At 39.9% G+C, this 18,434-nt stretch overlaps 1 protein-coding gene across 4 annotated transcripts in view; it reads right to left on the bottom strand.

Moving 5' to 3' along the window:
• The window catches only part of PRR16 (proline rich 16), a 233,090-nt gene extending 220,027 nt beyond the window's left edge, over nt 1–13,063 (bottom strand). For 2 of the 4 annotated variants that reach the window (XR_004967680.1, XM_036310354.1), the window contains exon 1: nt 12,218–13,063. Coding sequence is in view for 1 of the 4 variants with exons in the window: in XM_036310354.1 (XP_036166247.1) it covers nt 12,218–12,376 (159 nt within the window). In the remaining 3 variants the exon portion in view is untranslated. The remainder of the gene's footprint in view (nt 1–12,217) is intronic. The other 2 variants (XM_036310356.1, XM_036310355.1) reach the window with 2 other exon arrangements.
• Nucleotides 13,064–18,434: the final 5,371 nt, after the last annotated feature.

Below are 18,434 nucleotides of genomic sequence, written 5' to 3'. Positions count from 1 at the left end.
ATATAAATCTCCCTAAAAAAATGCACAGGGTGAATGCTGAGTTCTGAATTCCATTTTAAAAATGCATTAATCATTATAATATCAAAGTACTTCCAGAGAGTAGATAGAGCTTAGAAAACAATGCCTCTGAAAGTCATTGAAAGCAATTTATTCTTTATTTTTCTTTTTTCTTTTTTTACTTCATCTGATAATAAGCAACTGAAATATCAGGATTTAAAGTGGCTTAAAATTTTTATGGCATTGCCCTGGCCAGGTGGCTCGGTTGGTTGGAGTGCCATCTCATGTACCAAAGAGCCGTAGGTTCGATTCCTGGTCAGGACACATACCTAGGTTGTGGGTTTCATATGGGGGTCAACTGATCGATATTTCTCTCTCACATGATGTTTCCCTCTCTTATGTATGTTATTCCTAGAAATATCTGGGTTATTTCTTAAGGTAGTTTGAAACCAATGTATTTAAGTAATGTTCTGGTATGTTAAAGCAAAGTGATGTAAATTAATTAAATATTTTAATTTCCATTTTCAAAGTCATTCCTTTAGTCAATATAGGTATGGGTTTATTTTTCACTTTGCATTTAGCATGTGGGAAGCTTTCTGTTATCATACAAACTGCCCAACTAAAACCTAGACTACAGTTATAAAATTTAAGGGAAAATCTGCAATATGGTACAGTCTTTTTTAAAAAGTTCAAGATATCCAATATTCTTCCTGATTGAAGTGAACAGATTGAAAATATACATATAAAAAGGCAACATCAGATCCCATAGGTAAGAAGAGAGAGAATATGTTTTTCTTATGATATACTGAAAGTTCAGCAACTTGACAATATAATCTCCCGAATAAAACAAAACAGTATCAATTAAGAACGTCCTCTTTCTACATTAACATCTATTCTTTAGTATCTGAATAAGCTAATTATATAAGGACTCATTTTTTGAACACTAGAGGGAGTGCATAAAAGAAAAAGCAGCCAAATATTGTTATTACCTAGTTATTGAGTATTGTATATACTACTGGACCTTTGCAACAAACTGCTTGCATATTTCTTACAGACACAGTGGAATGATTAAAACTCATTTAAACAGTAGCCAACATCCCTTTTTATATGTTCTTTTCCAGTATATTTAAATTTGAGAATGACTAATGGTAAGAAAGGTGAACAATATTCAAGAAACAGAAAAACCTAGTGCAGGCTGGATATAAAGTAGCAAGAAAGGAGGGGAGAGCGATAACAGGGTAGGAAGGAAAATGTTTTGAGGCCTCATAACCATTGTTAGCACTTTGAATGCAATGGGAAGTCGCTACAGGGATGTGAGCAGAGTTATGTGATATGGCTTTATCTTGACTCCTGAGCTGAAAAAAAAAAAAAAAAAAGCTTAAGGAAGCAAGAAAGAAGGAGAACAGGAGGTTACTATAGCAATCCAAATGGGAGGATGTTGGCTACTGATGGTAGCAGTGGAGGAGATAAGAAATGATCAGTTATGGGAAACATTTTGAAGATACAGTACAGCCAACCACCAGTTTTCTGGTGAAAACTGTACATAATGCATGAAAAGAGGAGTTGATTATGACTCCACAGTGGAGAAGGATGAGAACACCATCAGTTGACCTGGAAAAGACTGAAAAGGATTAGGTTTTGAGGGAGGGAAGAGATCAGGGTTCAATTTTGGACATGGTAAATAAAGAGATGAGGATATAGAAGAGGATTAGGCAGTCTGGGATAGGACCATGAGGGAAGGTGAAGTAGAGCATTGCATACAGGGGCAGAGTGTAGTCAGCTGACTGCACCACAGAGACAAACAAAAGTACCTAGAATTAGACCCAGCTCGGCAGGAGTTGCCAAGGCAACGAGGCTGGCTGGGGAACACTAGACCAGGCAAGGGAACACTAGACCAGGCTAGGTGAGAACAGTGATGTCACCTCAGACCTGAAGTGGCAGTCTTCAATCAGGTCCTCCAGCTGGTGGGAACTTGAGCCTTGAAATGATTGGATGTTGCACAGAATTCTTTGAAAGAACAAATCAAAAGCCAGCAAAGCATATATTTACCTCTAAACAAAGATTAAGCAGTACCCGCTTTGGGCCCCCTTCCTGATGACCCCCCTGCGGCAGGGAGTCGTCTATCCCTCAATAAATTTTGCTTGTGACAATCGTATTTTTGTCCGTGAACTCATTCCTTGGTTTTTCAGACAACGAACTCAGACCCAGCTATCATATTTCAGTTTCCTCTTTGGAGGTCCCACCGAGATTCACCCAGATCTGTTCCCTAGAGACCTGCGGAATGGGTAAGCGAAACAGACAAGCAAAACAGGCTCTCTCTCTCTTCTGCTCTCTCCCTTTCATCTGGAGGCAAAACCACTCGGCTCCTGTTGGCCAGTTAAAGGTGATTAGTGCGGCTGCCTGTCTTAAGACTCAGGAGATAGGTTCTTGGGGGACAGTCATTCTAATCCCTCCCATCCCAGGGAATGTTGGAATGACTCTGAACCTGGTTTCCCTCTTTTTCTCTCTCCTTTTGTTGTTCTGCCCCCAAAGGGGGTCCCTGGAGTCCTGACTTTGGTAGGTTGACCTGATGACTATGGGAACTCCTTCACGTGGGAGCCCAATTGAGCGTGAGTGGACGGCTTTTCCACATGGCCAGTCCCTCCTCGGTCCAGACTCCACAGGCATAAACTTCTTTCTCTCTCTCTTTAGGATTTACTGGGGGAAAGATGGTGTCCAGATTTTACACAGGTTGCTGTCTGTCATTCTCACCCACCAGGATGCCCTGAATATCTGCAAAGACTTACTTTTGTGTGAGCTTTTGCTCCAGGAGAAGTATCTACAATTTTATAAACTGTTAAAGGGTGAGAGGGGGCGGGGAGGGGAAGAGATTAAGAACCACTGTAGCTAGAAGACAATTAATTTCACAGATATATATATATATATATATATATATATATATATATATATATATATATATTAACCTGGTATTTTTCTGTCACATGAACACAGCTTTAAATCTTAGAATAAAACTTGATATTATGAAAGAGGTAAATAAACACCAATGTGTTAGCTTTCTTATAGTACTAGAGAAGAGGACCTGTTAAAAATCATCAAATTTGCTTTCTCTAGACTAGTATGTTATATGTTATCTGTAGTTAAAAATCTTTTTATAGTATGCCAAACACCATAGTAATTATAGCACAATGGACATAGCTATATAATTTGACTCACTTTAATTATTCTAAAAGTAAACTTATCTCAAACATCAAACTGCAGTAGTATTTGCAAAGCAGGAGGAGGGAAAACAATGATCATAAATATAAATTCTGTCTTAACAATGTTCATATATATTTCTTATCTAAAGTAGAGTCTGAATCTTAATTCCTTGGAATCCTAATGTCCTTTCATTTTCAAAAATAAAAACAGCTTGTGCCATTGTGAACCTCAAGAAGGAATATATCTGCAAAGGACTCCTCAAGGTTAATGGGACCCAAATTCATAACCAGTCTGGAAGCCACTGCTGACAGAGGCCTCTCATGCATGCTGAATTTCAGGGAAAAGCTATGGACTGCACAGTGTTCCTGCCATCTACATCAACTCTTATAAAGGAGTTGCTGGTATTGTCTTCTGGCCAATAGGTGGAGACTTTCCCTGTCCAATAGGAGCTGTGTAATTATGTCTTCATTTGCATCTTTACTGACTAATCAGAGCAGCTCCATAATGAGCAATCAGAATTAGCCATTCCAATGAATCAGGACAGTGATAGTTAGACCAATCAGACAGTGCAAATTTTAATTCCTCATTTGCAAAAACAAAAACAAAAACAAAACAAAACACACACACACACACACACACACACACACACACACACACAAACACACACACACAACAAAACGGACCAATCAGGGACTAAGGATTTTCTCTATAAAAGGTGAACACCTCTTTGGTAGAGTACACCTTTGGCTTCTGGACATGTGCTGTAATTCACAGGTTTGCAAACTGTTTACTCGAACAGAGTTTCTCCTTTTACCATGCCCTAGGTTGAGTTTTTCTTGTTGGCTTCAGATTGGTGCCTTATATGGTATCTCTTATTGATACCATATAAGGCAACATCTTTCCTGATTTAACAGGCCACTTTGATTTGGACATTACTTAGATATATCTATTTCCTCATTTAATGCTACTTTCTAGTTCTTGTTTATAGCTGAAGTAGGGGTGACTTGGTTTACTAGGTCTATGGGAAACCTTAATTTAGAATATTTCATCCTAATGAACTAACTTTAAATATAATAAAAAAAACCCACGTCTATCCATATTACACTGGAAAAAAATGAATAGGATTTTAGAATATGTGAGGGGAGATTGGCTTACAATCAGCAAATTCACTTAATAAATCTAATTATAAATATACCTACAACATTATTAGCCAGCTCAGTAACTTTGTACCTGGTAAAGAATTTGATAAGCTCCTATATTTATCAGTCATACAAGAAAGTGAAACAACTGTAAAACTCTAAACTTCTCAGAAAACTTAAAGATAGCACCTCCCTTCTAAGGCAATTTGATAATAACAAAAGAGAATAAAAGTTTCCCAAATTCCTTTATTCACTTGAAAAAGCTGTATACAATGCTAGATATCCATTAGTTGTGCCTTTATTTTCTCAGTCATAATACGAAAAAACTAATTGTTTCACTAATATTTTTGTTTAAGACTAAGTAGGTCAAAATTAATCACCTATTTATTTGGAAGATGCAAACTGCAAGGTCTAATTAATTCACTAATAATTTTGCCTCAATACTAGTACCCAAAATTGACTGAAATCTATAAAAACAATAACTGTTACCACAAAGAAACAATAAATGATACAAGACAAATTTAAAAGTTTATTAGCTTCTCTTGAAATTTAAGAAACAATGTCCACATATATACTCTTCCTGGGAGTAAATATTTGTGAAACTCCCTGGAAGACACTGGGAATAAGGATGGAAAACTAAAACTTTCACACCTTTGTCTTCTAATAAAATGTAAAAAACAAAAACAGATAGAGCTTAATAATAAATAGTGCTTAAATGCCTGGGCTCTCATAATAAATTGCCTGGCATTCAAACCTTACTTCTCCACTTACAATGAAGTGATCTTGGGCATGTGACTTAATATCTCTGGCCTGTTTTCTTTTTAAAAAAAAAAAAAAAATCTATGGTTGAAAGTATTACATATGTCCCCTATTTTTCTCCATTAACCCCCTCTAACCCACCCCGCACCCTGCTCCAGCCTTCACCACTACTGATTGTGTCCATGGGTTATGAATATATGCATACAAGTTGAGCTCTTCCCACCCACGCACACCCCCCTTCCCTCTGAGATTCCTAATGAAATAATAATAGTACCTTTTACATATGTTTTGAGGATTATAAGACTTAAATATAAATAAATTGCACTTAGAAGAATATCAGATACCAAGTAAAATCTGTCTTAGCCATTTTTATTGCCAAAAGTGTTCTTTTTTTGTGATATTTAACAATAAAAAACTGGAAATAAATAGAATGTCCAATATTATGGGGACTATAAAGTAACATAACAGATCTACATAACGGTTATGATATAATACTATTCAAGAAAGCAGAAATCACTGTGTATAGTTTCATAATTTTCTATGACTTCATCTATCCTATCTAATTAATGAGTAATATGCAAATTGACCATCACTCCAACACACAAGATGGCCACCCCCATGTGGACACAAGATGGCCGTGACAAGATGGCCAGCAGGGGAGGGCAGTTGGGGGCGACCAGGCTGGCAGGGGAGGGCAGTTAGGGGTGGCCAGGCTGGCAAGGAAGGGCAGTTAAGGGCAAATGGGCCGGCAGGGGAGCAGTTAGGCATTGATCAGGTTGGTAGGGGAGTGGTTAGGGGGTGATCAGGCTGGCAGGCAGGTGAGCGGTTGGTAGCCAGCCGTCCTGGATTGTGAAAGGGATGTCCAACTGACCATTTAGGCCTGATCCCACCAGACATCCATCGAGGGGTCCCAGATTGGAGAGGGTGCAGGCTGGGCTGAGGGACACACACCCCCCCCTGCACAAATTTCGTGCACCAGGCCTCTAGTGTTAAAATATTCATATAAAAAAACAAAGAAAATACAGTCAAGTGTTCAACATATCTATTTCTGTGTAACACTAACGATAATTTTTATTTCACCTTTAAAATTTTGAGATTCCCTCCCCCGCCCCTCAACCAAAATTCTACAGCATATTGTATTGCTTCTGAAATTAGAAAAAGAAAAAAAGTTCTTTAAAAAATTACCACTTTGGCAGTTAGGTTGAGAGAGGGATGCATAGGTGGAGCACAGCAACGATGGGAACGTGTCATTATGCATTGTCCACACCCATAGAATGCTGACTAGCAAGAGTGAACCATAATGTAAACTACAGACTTTGGGTGATAATGATGTGTCAATGTAGGCTCATCAACTATAAACAAATGTACCCCTCTGGTGGGAAATGTTGATAATGAAAGAGGCTATACTTGTGTGGGGATATGGGTTATATAGGAAATGTCTGTACCTTCCCCTCAATTTTGCTCTGAACCTAAAACTGCTCTAAAAAAATAAATAGAATCTTAATGAAATAAATAATTAAATTTATTTTTAAAGAAAAAAGTTTCCTTTTTTGTCTTCTAGTATGTTGTTTTTCAGCTTGATGTTAGTTATAAACATTTCAATCAGAACTGAATCAGCAGTCTATTGGAATTTTACCCCTCTAATTCTCAAAAATCGCCTAAGGAATTTTTCATGATTAGTTCTATAGAAGTTTCTGTAGTTAAATTTATTTGGGGAAAATATATTTTATTCAAACTTTTATTGTATCTTTTCTCCTACAGTTTGATTTAAATACCTAAGATCCTCAGAGCAGTAATGGTAGATAAAAACAAACAAACAAAAAAACATAACCGGGGTAACAATAAAACCTATTAGATTGGTTTTATTATCTATTATTTCACTATTACCTGAAGCAAACATTTATTTCTTACTTTAGTCTTGGATGGTTCTCTGCATTGGCAATAAAGACAGTAAAAAAGATGGTTATTGGTTATCTTTATTTTCTCAGAACCATTATGCATTTTCAGTAACATGCTAAGTTATCATGCTTAAGAATAGAAAAATTAGAAAGCATTTTAGCATTTGGTAAACATACTCCAGTTTGGGATGTAGACTGTTGAATTGAGTGGTAAAAAAACAGAAATTGCTACAATTGAATGAACTGAGCAATTTCACTCGTTCACAACTTTAGAACTTGGAAAGCAATCGAGATTATTCTTTATAATTTGTTTTTGTAATGAATTTACATGCACAGACTCATGAATCAAAAAATGGTAGGATTTCCTAGAGCAATAAACTAAACAACTTTAAATAGATAAACCATTAAAAAAACCACACACTTAAAAACAAAAATATATTGAAGATAATTCTTAATTCTGTTTTCATCAGCCCCCAAATGGATTGTTTCCTATGGGTTTTTAAACTTTTCAAAATTAAACTTACTTTTAATTTGTTTCTGTCTATGAAAAATTATGGGTGCTCTCCAATCCACAGCCACAATGCTGACACACCTTCCCATCCATGAAGTCCATTTGTGATCCCAGGGCACTGATCTTAACTGGTTCCTGGTTCCTACATGATAGTTTTGTCTACGCACAAGGCTTAGCCATATATGCATATATATCTTCAACCCACAGAGCAACCTTGTCACTTAAAATTATAAATTGCAACACTGTGAAAATGTTCCAGGTTATAATCAGTCTAAATTAAAATAAAATTCACCTAAAGTAGCAATGAATTTTGTTTCCAAATAAAAGGCTGTTTATTACATATTTCAATTTCTCTCTAACTAATGAGATCTGTGATCCCACATTAACACACCCATTTAATGCAAAACAGTTCACCTCACCAATGAGTTCTTCATAAAAGAACAGGCAAATTGGTACCTAGAGATGTCAGGTTATTTGAGAACTATTTTTAAAAAGCAATGGGTCTTTTTTCTACATTTCTAAAAATGGATGATCCCACACCTAAAAACGAGTAATAGTTAATTTTAACCCTAAAACTCTAGAGTTTTGCCACTATTTTTTTTCAGTGTAGAAAAGAGCAACATGGATTAATCTTGTACTAACTTCCATTCATTCCTATTTCCTGTTAATTCCTTCTCCTCTCTATCTTTTCAAATCTCATTCACATCTCAAAAAAAAAATCCAAAATTTTCCTTTTTGACCTTCCATTTTCCCAAAGAACTTATCCTTCATAATAATCTCCAGTATTTTGCCCTAGCTGGTTTGGCTCAATGGGCAGAGCGTTGGCCTTCAGACTGAAGGGTCCCAGGTTCGATTCTGGCCAGGGGCACATGCCTGGGCTGCAGGCTCGATCCCCAGTAGGGGGCGTGCAGGAGGCAGCCGATGAATGATTCTCTCTCATCATTGATGTTTCTGTCGCTCTCTCCCTCTCCCTTCCTCTCTAAGATCAATAAAATATATTTTTAAAAAAATCTCCAGTATTTAGTTGTAACACGGGATCTCTTGTATATGGCATTGATCCTTTTTTTTAATCATGGGAATCTGAATAAATTGTTTCTTAAAATTCATATCTCACCATCTTTTTAAAGCTTCTACTCTCTCCATCAAAGGTTTATCATACTACTAAGTACATAGCAAGTACTGGTTTATTAATCTACATATACTCACTCTTATTCTCAATTCTGCTTTATTTCCCCTATTAGGTCATAGTGAGAGTGGCCACTAAACGCAGTAATGCCTTTTTACACTATTGATGTTCAAAGACATAATAAATGCATCGCAAACTAACCTTCTGAGCACACTGAGACTAGAAATTATAATTTATTCATCTTGGTAACACTAAAAGATAATATAGTATATAGCAGGTGCTGAATAAATAGGTTGAATTATATTTAAGGCTTTTCCATTGTAATACAGAAGACCAAAACACCTTTATTACTTTTGAAAAGTCAAGTTACTTGAGGTTTTACTAAATTCTGAGGACAGACTAAAACTGCTCTTAAACTTTGTAGAAATCCTGTTCCTCTTTCAATATATAATCTAATTATAAATGGTTAAGCAATTCTTAAATAACTAGTCATAAAAACACCAAAAATAATAATGGAGTTTTGTTACTAATTACTGGCATTGCAAGAAGCTACTATTATGTTCAAATTGACCGTACTACCTGAATTTTCAGGTTAAATAAAGTTCAGAAAACTTCTAAAAAGAAAACCAATTTCAAAATAATCTGAAACAAAAGTCCAATATTGTTGTTGAAGAGTTTATGCAAAAATAAAGAGCAGAATATTTAAAAAAATATATTGCATTTTAGATAGAATAAAAAAGGAAAGTAAAACAAGTATCATGTTCACTGATACAGCAATCTAGTCATAATAGCTTTTTAATTTCTGTTCTAATTTAATAAGAGTTTTCTGCTCACTTGTATCAAAATATATTAAGGCCTACAAACACAGCATTGCCAATAAAGGAATTAGAATTCTAAATATAAGAGTTCATATTTAATAAATGTCAATGATAAACTGTCAGAATTTTGAGTATAACAACTGATGAATTTATAGTGACATTTTATTTATAAGTCATAACTATAGAGACGAATAAAGTTTATAATTTACAAAGTTTTCAGTTAGTCCTCCATTAAAAACTACATCAAAGACATGTTCAGTCACATGTGCAGTATTATCTTTGAAAGATAAATGCTGGACAACTGCAAAAGGTTATAGGTTAAACATGCCCTATAAATATTTTGTTCTCAAAATATCTCTCATATTATATAAACAGCCAACATTTCCAGATTCAGCCATAGTATAATACAATTCCATCTGCAGACCTAGGATGATGATATCCTCACAAAAATAATTAACAATCACAGCACATCATTTATCACTCATAAATTTCACTCTCAAGGGTGAGATTTTTACCCCAACAGGCCCTGGCAGCCAATCGCACTTCCAAAGCATCAAGCAAAATTGTATCTCTAGATCTGTTTAGAAGACAGATCCTTTCATTTACTTGGTTGCACATTATCTATGCTTTTTCATTCCTTTTATAAACTACCTGTTTTCCCCCTTAAATATTCTCCAGTAAATGAAAACACAGAAAGAGTAAAAGGAAGAGATATTCACAGACTCCTTGCTTTATTTCTTTGTGATTCTAACCAAGAGCCTTTGGGAGGTTAAAAGTTTCACATGATCTCCCAATATTGACAGAATAACAAGGCAAAACAGCACCACGACCATGTGCAGTTTCTTGTCATTTATTCTGTCTAAAGTAGAGAATGAAGTGACACATCGTAAGAAAGGATATGCCCATAGATGCGGAATTTGATTGACTACCTTTCTCTTAAGCTCAACCTCCTCGATAAGACAGTAAATATGTTATGTGCTGATGTAGGTTTTCCACATGCCCCCCCCCCCCGTCACCCCGCCTTAGAAACCTCAACAACTATAAAGCACAGTTCTGTCAAAAGGAACATGCCCAAATTTGTTCATTTTTACAACGTCATAATGTTTCAGATGAAAACACAGCCTGCCAAAAATGTCAAATGAAAGGATAACAAAGAAATGAGCAGCATCTTTAGACTTGAATTTGAATGCATAAACTCGCCATCTGTCAACCAGTTGTGAAGTAATGAGCCTAGAGAAGCCCTGCAAACATGAGCAAGTTTTATCCTCACATCTATCAGCTCCATCAATCTCCACTCTCAGGACCGCAGCAGTAATTACGCTCTCTCTGTGGAACACCTACAGGAATGGCATTTGCCATGGCAAACGGAACTCTGCCCATGAATGGGCCATTTCAGCAGACTTGCATTTGCTCATAGAGGTAATGGGGATTGGGGAGAGGAAGGGAGGGTGGGGTGGTAGGTGGGGAGGTCTCTTTCCTCACATTTGGATTGGAAACTGGACAGAGGAGGTTAATCTCTAGAGGCCAGACATCCAAACAACCTTCAATTTCCTCCCACTTGGTCTCAGAAACAAGATTACAATTTTGGACCTAGACTAAGCCCCCACCCCTTCCCGTCCCGCCTCTGCACCACCACCTCAGAAGTTACAGTCTTAGCTCTGGAGCAACTGCGGGGTGCGTCCTCCCAGACGGAGAAGCACACCGGACGCCCATTCGGTAGCAGAACAGTGGGCTGGGACTCTGCCACCAGCTCTGCGACTCCACCAGCTGCCAGCCGGCTCGCCGGAGACCCACCCCTCCCAAGCCAGTCTTCGCCCCCGCCTGGAGCAGCAGCCTGATTTACGCAGCTCAGCCCAGATACTGCCTCCGCTTCTTTCTCTCCGGCGGTGGGAGGGCAGAAGTGGCATAGATGGGGAGCGGGAAAGAACCAAAACAGTCCCGGTTCCCAAGAGCAAGTGGCAAGACCCTGGCACACGTACAAAACACACACACACACACACACACACACACACACACACACACACACACACCACGGATGCGCCAAGCTCCCCAGGTTCCATGCCAAGTGGAAGACAAGAAGGAAGGGGGTGGAGGAGAGGCCCAGAGTTACTAGGAGAGACATTCGCAGGAGGGCAAGAGATGCCTCAGAAACTGTGAAAGTGAGAAAGTCCCAGACCCCCTCCACATCCCCAAGTCTGGGCTCTCCTGCCAGCAACTGGGTTCCCTCCTTTCCAGCGGGGCTCAGAGGGCAGGGAGGAGAGCTGGAGCCCAGCTTCCCCCCGGCTGCCCTCCCCTGCCTGGCCCAGGGCCCGGAACCCGGCCCCCCTTCAGCTCCGGCTTGGGGAGGCTGCCAGGCAAGGACAACTTGCCAAAGGACCCCAGGTGAGCAAGAGGGCAGGAGAGGAGCAGCTCGCACGCTCCGGGCAGGGCTGCTAGTGTCTCCCTCGGTCGACACACCCCCGTTACCCCCCTCCCCCGACATCACACACACAGAGATCCGGAGACACGCGCGCGCTCACCCCTCCCACTATCCCAGGTTCATCGATTAAAACACTAGTTGATTTCTTCCTGTTTTTGTTTTTTTTAAAAAAAAAAAAAAAAGTACAGCAACTCTTCTCAGGAGTCACCGGAGCAAAGAAAGTCTGTCTGCAGGCTTCTTACTATAGTTTCCTGGGAATTAAGAAATCGGGCGGTCCCTAGTGAAAACCGGACCGACACCCCCAGGGGGAAAAAGGGGCCGCGCGCTCCTTCCCCACCCCTGCGCCGCTCACCTCCTTAAGTTCCTTGGCCACGTCCTTCAGGTCGCCCAGGACTAACTCCAGATCCTCCACGATGATCTTGATCTGTTCCTTCACCTTGGTCTTGGAGCCTGCCGGCGGTCCCTCGGCGAGAGAGGACGAGGAGGGGGTCCCCTTGGACTTGGAGGACATTCTTTGGGGCCAAACGAGGCAGGTCAGCGGAGGCGGGCAAGCGGAGGCTGCTGCGCGCCCCGGTCCCTGGCGCTGCTGCTACCGCTGCCGCCCCAATCGCCCAGCATCTTGGAAGCACTCTGAGCGGCGGCGGGTGGCTGCGCTCGGCGCTCGGCCCGGCGGCCGCACTGTGGTGCTGCCATCAACTCCCCGAGACGCGGCGCTCGGCGCGGGGCTGCAGACGGGCGAGCAGCGCGCCTGCGCCTCCGCCCGCCGCCGCCCGCCGCTCGCGCACAGCCGCGCGCGCTCCCTGCCCCGCGTGGGGATGCCGGCCGCGGCGCCCACGGCTGTCAGCTGCAGTCCCCGCCGCGGCACTTCCCTCCGGGATCTCTCCTGGAACCCCTGGGCCTCAGAGGGCGGGAAGACAAGTTCCTGCCTTTCCCACCCCCATGTCTGGATCCTGAAAAGCCCTCATCCCCGCAGGCTGCCGTCTGTTTTCTCACATCTAGACTAGATTCCTCCTGCTTCCCCCTGGAGCAGACACCCACCACGCTTTCCGATCAAGTCAGAAAGTCGCATAAATCGGGCCAAGAGTTGGATTTAGGGTCAGTAAAGCGACCCTACGTGTTTATGCAGGACCCAAGTATGTCCAGAAGGCCTCCAATCATTCTCAAAGCGACTAAGAGGTGTTCCTACGTCTGCAGAAATAAATAGCAACCGCTCACCCCCTGGAATCATGAAATCAAGCAGTGTTCTTGAAAGAGGTTGCCCAACCCTGTGGATTCCACAAAACTAACAGCGGGTTTATTAATTTTAAGTCTCTACACCAAAAATCCCCTGGAAGACTGTCTGAGTCATCTTGGCTGTACTTATCTGGGACAGCGATCCTTTTTTTTCCCTCTATTTTTTTAACTGTCCTTCCTCTTTTCGTGACCTATGCTGATGTATGTTTTGGCCAGAGGAGAAAAGTACCCTGTTTGGTTCTCCTCTTGAAGGAGCTGAATAAGAGTCTGCCTGGGACTTTTCTTCCCTTTTTCTTTCCCTCCCTCCATTTCAAATCTCCTGCTATTAACTAAATAGGAAATAACTTCCTGATGGTTCTGTCAAAAGGACCCAGGGAGGGGAATTAATGGGAAGCCTTCAGTTTCATTCTCAGTAGGTAGCTACCATTCTCATTACCTAAGTTTTCATTTCCTTAGTAGCAAACCCATGGGTTATTAGCTACTGACCTGGCAGACTGGTTTCTTTTATTTTCTTCTGGGTACACTATTCCAAATCATTATTTTAATAGGTTTTGAATTTGGTCATGTCTTAGTAGGGCTTTCTGCTTCTTGCTGCTCACACTCCAGGTCTATTCAACACACTTTTATCACATGAAGACAATCCTGACTGCTCTCCTCTTCCCAGTTCCTTAAGCCCCTCATAATCCATCACTGTCATCATTCTAAACAAGACATCTTGACACAATCTTTGGGAGTCATATTTGAAATATGAAATAAAAAGGAGACAACATTAAAAATAGAAACTTAGAAGTTGTGTCAAATGAATAACAGCATGGAAAAGCCAGTGGAAATAGAAGGTGGAAAACAGAGGCCGCTGGAATGGAACTAAAATAAAGAATAAAAGAAGCAGCGTGCAGTAAGCAAATCGGAGAGAAGAAAAGAGAAGAAGTAATTACCAGTGTTAAATGAACAATATGCTTGAGTTCTTTGAGGTTGAGATAAAAGATTTTTTTTTTAAGTTCTTTTATCTCTGTAGGCCCTTTACTTGATAAAGATGTAACAGTGGAAATAATTGTACCATGGTTACAAACTCCCACACTGGAAATCCCTGATCTTCAATGATATTCTTACTTTCCGTATCTGAATAAAGATGAATGGTCAGAAAGAATCGCAGATAATATGAGAAAGATGAGAAGGTGCTGCTCCTCTAGATTTGAATATCTGACTTTCAATAGTAGGCAAGTGAATAGGAAAACTCCAAAACCTCAAAATAGAATGACTTTAGGGAAGAATATTGAAGAAGAGAGAATTGGTGTTTTCCTTCCCACTGGTAAAATAACCATCTTACAGTATAAGAGTATTTCCATGATACTATGAATTACCTTCACTACAGATTGAAAACAATTTGTTGCCCTACAATATTTATTGTTATTAATGAACCAAACTATTCTGGCTTAAAATCCAATCATAATTATTTCTCTATAACATACCATCCACACCCACATCACCAGTTACTCTTAAATAATGGCTATCCTCTGTCTATATCCATATCTAAATAGAGTATGGAATTAACTGAAAAGGAAAAGTTAAACTTGGCTCCCAAACCCAAACTGGAAAGCTCGTAGGACCCCAGCAGTGGTAGGTATCACTATCTTCCAGTTATTACGCAGCATGGGTAAAATATTCAGAAAAGAGGAAATTTTATAAAGAGAGTTAAAAATACTGAGGGGAAGGAGGCAGGATGAAAGTGACACATGGACAAATAAAATTTATTTACTCCCTATTTTTTTTATTAATCTTATGGAAAAATCATTTATTCTTTTGGCTCATCTTGTACTCTCTCAGAGATGAGTATATATGATGCTTTAAAGCCAAATTACGGGGACCAAACAACAAAAGTGATACCTAATAAAATGTCTGATGAATCTGTCCATAAACTTATGTACTAATGCCAGCTGCAAATGAATAGATATTCAAGCCATATCACTTAGAACAAATATTTCTAAATAGAAAAGGAAGGTCTTACGTATAGAAGTGATTGCGTACCAAGAATTTTATTCTTTCTTTAGTCATCATTTTCTGAGTTTTGCAGTAGGAAAGATTGAATAACTACAGGAGATCATCTGATATCTTCTTTTTTTTTTTTTTAGTTATAAGCATTTAAAAGTATTCTTGTGTGTGTGTGTGTGTGGGGGGGGGGGGTGTAGTACATATTGCAATCGATCCCTAATAACTTGCACAAGGAAATGCTATGACATGGACATAATTTTTAATTCACAAAGAGCTCAGCAGTATTCCCAAAATATTTTGTCCCATTTTTTGTTCGTAGTAGCTCTTATTGGTATACCACCCTAATAACACTAATCAATTCTCAACAAAAGTAGGTATGCATAATATCACTCTCAATAGAGACTTTTAGTTTTCTTTATTTTTCTTTTGTATGAACTTAATTTGGTTTGTAAAAGTTAATGATGTTATTAGAGCTGTTTGAAAACTTGAAGGGGGGGGGATGACAGCCTTGTCTGATCAAAATAGCTTTAACTGGGATGGGGATGGAGAGTGGCAGAGAAGGACATGAAAGTCTAAAAGAGAAAATGTTGAAATGCAACGAAGAGAAAAATTAGAAAATGTATCCTGATATACATTGATTATTTACATACTGCGGGTCTGGCAGTGGTTCTCAAACTTTGGCATACATTAGAGCTAACTAAAACAGATTGCTGGACCCCACCCCTCAGGGTATGTAATCCAGCTTTTCTGGGGTAGAGTCTGCAATTTGCAATTTAACCGGTTTCTAGACTCCTGGAAAGGGACCACATCCTGGAAATTAAAAAGAAAACTTCAGATTTATCTAGAATAAGCCTTAAAGATCATCTAGTTGTATCACTTTATATTATGTTTCACATCTAGGGAATACAATTGGGAGCTGGAATCCCATGTTAACTCATATATTTTGTGGAGGGGTAATCGTGAGTTTGGAGAATGTCTCCTTTTTATGTAGCAACTGCTTTTGGCATGATTGCTCCCTATGATAGATGCATATTGGTAAAAACAAAACAAAAGAAGTTATCTAGAAGTTTAAATACAAATACTCATAGTATCCTGAGTAATTAGAACTGTGTTTATGGCAAGGTAGCTGCTCAATAAATACTTGGAAAGGAAATTAATGAATCAATAAAGTGTTGCCATTTCTGTGTGTTTTAAGATTAACTCAATTGAACAAATAAATGTTTTAACAACAGAAATTAACCAAATTGGTTATGTATTTTACATGGGTGTTCCATAGGATATGGGACCCCTCAAAAATTACTTTTTAAATGACTACTCTAGGCAAGAATCTACACTATGGAATAGAAAGACATACAACTAGTTTTAGCAATACTCTCAGCAGGAACAATTAGCTAATTTTTCACATGACTCTAATATAAAGTGAGATTACTGCACAGTATCTCTCTTGCCCTCTTTCCCAACTGTAGTTGATTTATTTTACCTGATCTTCAAAGTCAATATACACTTGAGTTTTTTTTTAACCTTTATCCATATGATAGAAACTAAACTTTTCCTATATTAACAAAGGAAATGGTCTCATAGCTGAACCATAGAAGGCTAGGATAGCAACATCTTCAAATAGTATTGGAGTCAGAATTTCTAGGACCATTGGGCCTATTTCTTTCTGTCTCTATATCCCATCACCATTTGGGGGATTGGCTTCTTTCTCTTAGACAGTTTTTCCATAAGGGTAACCTTGGTCCCTAGATGACATCCATCTTCAAAACCTTGCAATTAGAAAAGAAAGAGATCATCACAGAAGCTCCCAGGAGGGGACTTTGATAGGTCTAACTTAAGGCATGGACATAGACCTCAGTCAATCACTGTGATTGGGTCCATTGCAAAGCTGCTATTTCAGCTGTGCCATTCTTATAGAAAATTCATACATTTTATAGTTGACTCTGGAGCAACATGGATTTGAACTGTGCAGGTCCACTTATGGTCATATGTTTTTTTTCAATAAATACATTCAGCCCTTCATATTTGTGGGTTTCACATCTACAAGTTCAACCAACCATGGATCAAAAACAGTATTTTTGAATTCCCCACTCACTGAATATTCCCACCATAGATGGAAAATACTGTTTTTGATTCATGGTTGATTGAATCAAAGAATGCCAAGGGCTTACTGTAGAGGCAAAAGTTTTAAGTGGGTTTGCAACTGCCAGGGGCCTCAGTGCCCCAAACCCCGGAGTTATTCAAGGGTCAACAGTATTTAATTACTATGCTTTCCCAGAAGGTGGTCGTAAAATGATTTATTCTAACAAAATCTCTGTATATTATAATTTTTCTGCTGCATGGAAGTAAAGTGTCTTCAGGAAGCAAAATCATTTCCAAATTCACATAAAGAAAGACACCATATAAATGAGTAATGATTCTACTTTGGTCAATAACTGGTGGTGAAAAAGCATAATGACTGGTCCAGCTTGGACAGAGCGATCTCCACCTGTGAGCTATTTCTCCTCCAAAAGAGGGGACGTGCCCCTGGAAAAAGAAAAACAATAGCTATCCACCATATAGCCTTTGGATTGGATTATATGTCTTACCTTTTCCCCCTCAAACTTATAGATAGACATTTTGTAATTGTTTAGCTTCCCAAAGGTAGGTTTATTCAAGTCTTAGAGTTGGCAGTGTACCCATGCCAAGAACCACAAACCCCCTCATCCAATCCCATCTCAGGGGTCCAGCTCTAAAGACCTCACCTAGCCCAGGTCTACTAAAGTGCTCCATATGTGCAAGCAATCTATCTATATAAAAGCCTAAATGACCATCGCAACCGAACAGACAACCAAACAGGCTGCATGGGGCGACCTGGCCGGCAGGGGGGTAGTGAGGGGTGACCAAATGACTGAGCAGCAGGCTGAGTGGGGTGACCCAGCCGGCAGGGGGGTTAGTAAGGGGCGACCAAACCGAGCAGCATGGGGTGACCAGGCCAGCAGGAGGGCTAATGAGGGACGACCAAATGACTGGGCAGCAGGCTGTGTGGGGTGACCCAGCCGGCAGGGGGGTTTGTAAGGGGTGACCAAACCGAGCAGCATGGGGCAACTAGGCCAGCAGGGGGGGCCAGTGAGGGACGACAAAACGACTAAACAGCAGGCTGTGTGGGGCGACCAGGCCAGCAGGGGGGGCAGTTGGGGGTGATCAGGCAGGCAGGCAGGTGAGCGGTTAGGAGCCAGTGGTCCAGGATTGTGAGAGAGATGTCTGACTGCCAGCCTGGTTGTCCCACACAGCCTGCTGCTCAGTCATTTGGTCGTCCCTCCTCTTGCACGAATTTCGACTTAAATAATTACTATCTTTCACACAACCAG

This window comes from Myotis myotis, unplaced genomic scaffold, assembly GCF_014108235.1.
Source record: "Myotis myotis isolate mMyoMyo1 unplaced genomic scaffold, mMyoMyo1.p scaffold_m19_p_5, whole genome shotgun sequence".
Taxonomy (NCBI): Eukaryota; Metazoa; Chordata; class Mammalia; order Chiroptera; family Vespertilionidae; genus Myotis; species Myotis myotis.
The sequence above is the reverse complement of the archived record's forward strand: the minus strand, read 5'-3'. Positions and strand labels throughout refer to the sequence as shown.